This window comes from Branchiostoma belcheri, unplaced genomic scaffold, assembly GCF_001625305.1.
Source record: "Branchiostoma belcheri isolate BF01 breed outbred unplaced genomic scaffold, Haploidv18h27 scaffold14, whole genome shotgun sequence".
Classification (NCBI taxonomy): domain Eukaryota; kingdom Metazoa; phylum Chordata; class Leptocardii; order Amphioxiformes; family Branchiostomatidae; genus Branchiostoma; species Branchiostoma belcheri.
In genome coordinates this window covers 4,297,005-4,303,828 of record NW_017802824.1, presented here as the reverse complement: position 1 = coordinate 4,303,828, position 6,824 = coordinate 4,297,005, and the positions used below count along the sequence as shown (strand labels likewise).

The window sequence follows — 6,824 nt, the reverse complement described above, 5'->3', positions numbered from 1 at the left end:
GCGGTGCTAGTCGGTAACAACGTCACCATGTTCTGTGCGTTCAACGGCCTTGCAGACGATGATGTCGTCAACTGGCACAAGTACAACCCGTCCGCGTCGAACGATAAACTGTCCCACGTGTCCTCCGGTACTGTTGTGGGCCCGGAGTTCCGTCGAAGGTTCTCTATCGTCGGCGACAACCGGAGCGGAGAGTTCAACTTGCGCCTGACCAACGCTCAGCCACGCGACGCGGGGAGCTACAGATGTGGCGTGTTTTCTGTCAGAGATGCCAGGGATGCAAAACTCACCGTCATCGGTAGGCTGTCCAGTTTTGGTAGTCTCCACTAGACTAACAACGCGGGTTTAAAATCAAGTAAAATCTACCCAATAGGGAGAAAAGCCAGCATATAGTTCATGTACCTCTTCAGAGGGAGAAATTAACCCTCTCGCGGACTGAATCTTCTGGTATTTATCTTTTTTACCGAATTCTAGGTTCCGTACGTACCCATGTAGGAAGGCCTGGTGGAGGCTACAGTTTTGATACAAGTGTCCAGATGGTGTTCTAAACCAAACTGAACATACGGTCCATACTGTTAGAATTGGGAACACGAATGCCCCCGAATTGATTCCCTTAAGATTTATTGCTATATGGCATCCAGATCAAGCGAGATTATCGATTATTTTGCATGCCTTAAATCCAATGTCAAGGTCTTTTCCTAATGATGTCAATAAAAATAGTAGCACCTCTAGTTCACTTTCTCCATCAAACTCGAAATACCCTCTTGTAGGTAGTCAAATTGATGAGCTAATAGTAAAGATGCTTCCCAAGAACGTACTTTGCAATACTTTTATCGATAAATAAAAGAGGCATACATTACGGGGGAATATGGGGCAAATATCCGACGGTAACCCCGCAATTTCATACACTTCACCGCACACTGCATCCAGTTACCAGCAAGCTGTTGCCAAATGCCCATATGTGAAAAACGCATATTACCATCGCTTGGGGACATAACAATGCACTTTTTGTCTTATAAGCTTTTCCCAATCGCTTTTATTGCCTCTGCAAAGAACTTAAAACTTGCACCGTTGATTCAGCAAATGCTTCTCTTGAGCAAAACAGTTATGTTATTGATTTTACCGTTGGCGCCAATTGTTCAGCGTTGATAGATCTCCAGAAAACTACCCACCAAGACGTCGAACAATACCCGTGAGGCTTTGTAATCTTTTTATTACTGTTGGATTTATCTGCTAGTTGGCTAATGTGCGCAAAATCGATACAAATTGCACGGTGTTGTAATATGGCTGGAAAGGGAGCATTGCCAATGGACGGGAGCTTTCCGGACGGCGACTTTGCGGTCCCCGTGCGATTAATTACGTTCTGACCCGTAGTCTGTTATCTTTTGTGCTGGGAGCAATCGCAGAAAAAAAGCACACACTATGCCAGGTTCAATCGAAATCTAATTGGGGTTATCAACCGACTATATGTATATAAAAACGTCAGCAGCTGGGGAAGCAATCAATGTTCTACTGGAAAAGTTATAAATATGCTACAGGGATTACTGGAATCAACGTTGGTTTTTGTCAAATTGCTTTTACGGATTCAAACAGACGTTGTAAGTTTCCTAAAATATCTTCAAAAGAAAACGCATCCTTTGATCTTCGCTTTCTATTTTATAACCTGAAAGTAACGTGGAATTTTGCATGAAAAAAAAAAAACATGATGTACATGTACTCTAGAAATACACATTTTGGAACCAATTTAAAGTGCAGCGTAGATCTTTCTATGCATTGATTTTTGTTAATCTGGAGACAATTGCTGTAGCGAAGAATGGCGTTTCCCCCATAAATTAATGAAGGCTTATCTTTTCAGTTCCTCTACCAAGGCCACCTATTGTACTAGGCGACCTGAATCCGCGGACGGCTGGGAAGAGCCTGATACTCACGTGTCGGTCGGTAGGGGGCAGTCCTCTGCCGCAGCTGGCCTGGTACAACGGTACACAGAGGATGGACATTCCCGATTCCGCACGGACAGAGGAGCCGTCAGAAAACAGAGTGTCTCTTGACCTGGTCATCTCTTTTCTGACCAAGTGGGACAATGGAGCTAACTTCACCTGTATCGCTGACCAGGAGTTCCCTAGCGTGGTCCAACCTAAGGTTACGTCAGTAACAATTCGCGTCCAGTGTAAGTGCATGGGCGTACAGTATTGACAGGTTTCTTGTCATTGTACCTCACTATCTTTGGTAAAATCCTTTTTCTTCGCCTTCAAATCTTATTGGTTCTTGTTAGGTTGTTTTTTGTTGAAGACTATTATTGGTCGGAAATAATGAAGCGATCTTTTTACTTAAAGTTACATTTTGCGTTGTTACCTGATATATTTTGTTGCATTTTTAATTCAATAGTAACTGTTCAATAACTTGTTTCTATGTATCTGTTGGTATGCAATAACGAACAAAAATAATACGTAAGAATTTTTCTATAGCCTGTATAATGAAAAAGTAACTTTATGACATACCGCATGTTAGATTTCACTCAGTAAGATGAAAACTGAAATTGTTGGTAACAATATTTTAGGAAACGTCTCCAAGTTTGGTGGCCCTACCGCAAGCCGTTCGGACGTTATCCGACATCAAAGTTTAGATAGAGTTAAGTTTAAGTACAACGTAACACAGAACACGCCGACACCAAAGCAGACAAACGCATGAACGGACAACACATACTAATTTTCACCTGAGTAAAGTGAGGAAATTCGTGCCTTTTCCAAGGGCACAGGTTCGGTGGCATGGTAGGATTCAAACTAGGGACCTCTAGATTCCAAGATGAACGCCCTGTCGTTACGCCACACGACCCCACAGCAATTTCTATGATAATCTCTCTCTTCCAGACCCTCCAGTCGTAAAGATGCCTAAGATGTCTGTGGTAGTGACAGAAGGACAGTCCGCTAACCTCAGCTGTGAAGTGGACAGCAGTCCAGAAGCGTCCTTAACATGGTGGAGACTTAAGAAAAACTTGAGGGAAGGACCACTTGGAAGGTGCGTGATTCCTAAGTTCTTGCAAAAAGTTAAGCTTTGACTACATGCTAGCTAAACGAAAAGGTTTAGTTAGCATGTAGTCAAATGAAATGATAAGGCTTTAGCCAACTTTGAATTACGTACTATGCAAAAAGGAAGTAATAACACAAATCCGCTCAGTTTTGCAATGATACAGTCTATTTTCTCTAGAGATACTGCAACAGCGAACTCTTGCGACATTTTCAAATACTGTATCAAATTGAACAAACGTCGCCATGACATCAACTAAAAAATGATAATCATTATGAAACACATTTGAACTATCCGTGACAGAGACTGCAGTTGCACAGTTGAAAATTTGGGTAAGTCCAATTTCTTGTGTTGACAATTGAAGTTCAAACCTGTTTCATAATGACTTCTACCAACACAGATGAACTTTCAAGAGAAAATGATAATCGTTATGATCACCACAATTAAGAAGTATATCATTGGGTATCGCTTCTTACTTCCACAGTGGCACATTGCTCACATTGACCAACGTTACCCGTAATGACAGAGGAACGTACCAGTGCAGGGCGATTAACGGGGTCAAACCAGGCGGGCTGGGGACCATGGCGCTGGACGTCAAATGTAAGAAGGGCGAAGACTATTTCTAGTGTTTACTTAAAGGCATCCAGTGCAATATTAGGGCGGCAAAACTAGAAATACTGAGTTCGGTGACCTCATACCCCCATGACATGTTTAGTGCTTTTGTATGATCTTTAATGCATGGTGATGACCACCTGTAAATGGCTTACATTTATAATCCTGCTCATTAGCAAAACTCTAGAAATCATTTACATATATTATATCAATTGATCATATTCTCCAACCAATAACAGGATTATCTAAGAAATAAAGCTATTCTAAATCATGCACATTTCTCTCAGTCTTGCACCATAATTGCCTGGTGTTGAAATTTAAAGAAATGTTGTTGAAATGTATAGAAAGAAAGAAAGCATTGCTTCAATATGTGTTCTATGCTTACAAAAGTACGTCCATCTCTTGTCCAGATCCCCCGTACATTAGGCCCAGCTTTCCTAAAGAGCAAAGCGTCATCTACGGACAGGGAGTTTTCTCCATGGACTGTCAGGCTGAGGGGAACCCAAAACCACAGGTCAAGTGGAGACGGAAAGACGTCAACATGTTCTTCAACAATCCCATGACTCTGTCGGACGTGGGGTACTTGGAGGAAGGGTTTTATGAGTGTATCGCCAGGAGCGAAGGGTTCAGGGAAGTCAGGAGAGGGACCTTCATCAATGTCATAGGTACTGTCAACCTTTTACATTCTAACGTCGACCGTAGATAGAACCTTCAGCAATGTCATAAGTACTGACAACATTTCAAATTTTAACATCACCAGTAAAAAACCTTCATCAATGTCATAGGTACTTCTTTCAAGAAGCTGTATAATAATAGCTGCTAATAATAGTAGTCAATAATTTCAGTAAGTTATTATATAGTGGCTTTCATTTGTTGTATCTGCAAAGTTACAGGTTACATGCCGAGATTATATAATTAGATTCTTAGCTTTCATTATAAAAAATGGACGTATTAGATATAAATTTACAATTCTTATGGCATTACTGATATTATAATCACTTTTCGTGAATGTGACCGTCTGTTTCCATCCAAGGTAGACCGGAAGTCCTGAGCGACTCGTCCGCCGTGTCGGTCCCGGGCGGCGACACCGTGCGGCTGAGCTGCCGGATCCTGGCCGACCCCCCGCCCGACAAGATCACCTGGCTCCGGACGGCGCCGGACAGTCGTCAGGAGCAGCGGTACGAGGGCGGCAGGAACGGGGACGTCGAAGTCAAGACGATCGTCGAGAACGAGATAAGGAGCGAACTGACCATAAAATCAGCTAAGAACGCTCACGTGGGAGACTACACTTGTAAGGCCATCAACAAGTTCGGCTCGGACCAGAAAGAGTTCAGGGTTTCTGTTACAGGTGTGCCATTTTTAACTCTTAAATTACCCTTAACCTTAATTTCTTTCAACTATAATAATCATAAACTGTGTTATCAATTAGGCGTTGCCGATAAACTTAACTAGGCAAAAAACGAATTCCTTGCGTTTGGCAATGAAAGAGGCCAACATCATTACAGGTCGTAGAAAGCTGTTGGACAAATATGACAGAGATTCGAATATTTAAAAATTTCTCTAGTTGCTCGTGTATCTCATTAACTGGATGCGTAACCTTCGTCGACGTTAATATGTTCGAAGGTTAGCAGAAAATTTTGTGTCCTATTGCAAGGTTTATGCACGCTTCACTTGGCCCACCCCAACAGCTAGAGAAACTTCTGTGCCTTTATCGTTACTCGATCTGCAGGTTCTGCCGTTGCCGTGGTGGGGGTGATCGCGGGGTCGGCAGCCGTGGGGATGTTACTCGCTATTGCCGCTATCGTCGCGCTCAGCATCCGGAAAGGCTGGATCGGGAGAGATAAGAAGAAAAGTATGACGCTGCAGTCTTCTCCTCATATTTTGGGACCCAAAATAATAGAGATTGTGATCGCATAATCCTTCGGTAGACCTTGTTTTATAGTTAATCTATGGGCGGTTTAGAGGCGGTGGAAAATTCGTAAATGGGAGGATTTGGAAACGCTCAAACGTTTTTACTTTGTAGAGCAGTCGAATCCTGATGGATCGTCAGGCCTTTGTCGGTGTTGAAATGGGAACCTGGAATTTCCCATTTGCAATGAGCGGTACATAGTTCCATCTTTTGTAAAGCTCCTGTCACACCTAGAAGAATATGTCCTCCCGAACACTAATCAAACTCCTTCCCCTACCAACAATGGCAGGTCAGAAGCAATGTTTCCGTTAATTCTTTTTCAATTATCATATTAATTCTATAATTATCATTTGTTAATCAATACTCCTCCTGCACATTGGTTTTCTTGTATTCATTTTTTCATACAATTTCATCATATATATTTATCTTACCTGTTTTTAACACGTGCGAATAAATAACAAACAACAAGCTGCACCAGCCGAATGTTTCAAAATATTTAAACATTCAGGTGTGAACGGAAGGTTGGACCATGGTTGGCTGGTGTTCGGGAGTAGGTCTGGGCTCACAAATTTGACTCAAATTTAACTCATATTCGACTTATATAAAAAGGTATCCGTGGCCAAAATAACTGGTCAGTCTGCTTCCGAAATTTAGCCAATCATGGTCGGCCTGTGTTCGGTAGAAAGTTTCCGAATATACAGGTTGAATGACATTGTTTGGCCTGTCGTAAGAAAACCATATATTTCCGCATATTACCATTTTCTTATCAATGGTGTTATGACCGCAACTAGAACTTACTGAAGTATACGCAGGATTGGTAACAACTTGAATAAACCTGTATATAATATTTGTCGTTATTTTACACAGAGAAATCCTCTAAACCATCCGAGTCGCTGGCCTACTGCATCAGTGGCAGGTCTACCATGGACTACCCAGTCATGTAAGTTATCACAGATAAGGGCGCACGGCACAAAATCCCTAGTTTCCGTGTGAGAAATTGCCGCACACTTTCCCGGATATTTTAGGTTTCCGGTAGAACCCGGGGGTTTCCGACCTGCACACGAAACGTGTCCAGTCCCGTACATGTCCTGTACACTCCCGGAAATGAACCACTTTTTGTGTGCAGGTCGTGTCCTGGGCGTTATATGCCCGGACACGATCCCTGTACATCCCCGTACACGGCAGGAAATGGCCGTGCACCGCTCCGTGCGTTGCTGGAATATGCATAATTTAGCGGCAATTATCACCTAATTATTCTCCACACGGCAGCCGTGTACGGGTC

At 42.7% G+C, this 6,824-nt stretch overlaps 1 protein-coding gene across 1 annotated transcript in view; it reads left to right on the top strand.

Moving 5' to 3' along the window:
- The window catches only part of LOC109464572 (hemicentin-1-like), a 64,280-nt gene that overhangs the window by 4,588 nt on the left and 52,868 nt on the right, over positions 1-6,824 (top strand). Inside the window, exons 2-9 of the mRNA XM_019761577.1 lie at positions 2-295; positions 1,940-2,164; positions 2,865-3,012; positions 3,506-3,621; positions 4,044-4,298; positions 4,667-4,981; positions 5,363-5,485; positions 6,410-6,482. Coding sequence (XP_019617136.1) covers positions 2-295; positions 1,940-2,164; positions 2,865-3,012; positions 3,506-3,621; positions 4,044-4,298; positions 4,667-4,981; positions 5,363-5,485; positions 6,410-6,482 — 1,549 coding nt within the window. The remainder of the gene's footprint in view (position 1; positions 296-1,939; positions 2,165-2,864; positions 3,013-3,505; positions 3,622-4,043; positions 4,299-4,666; positions 4,982-5,362; positions 5,486-6,409; positions 6,483-6,824) is intronic.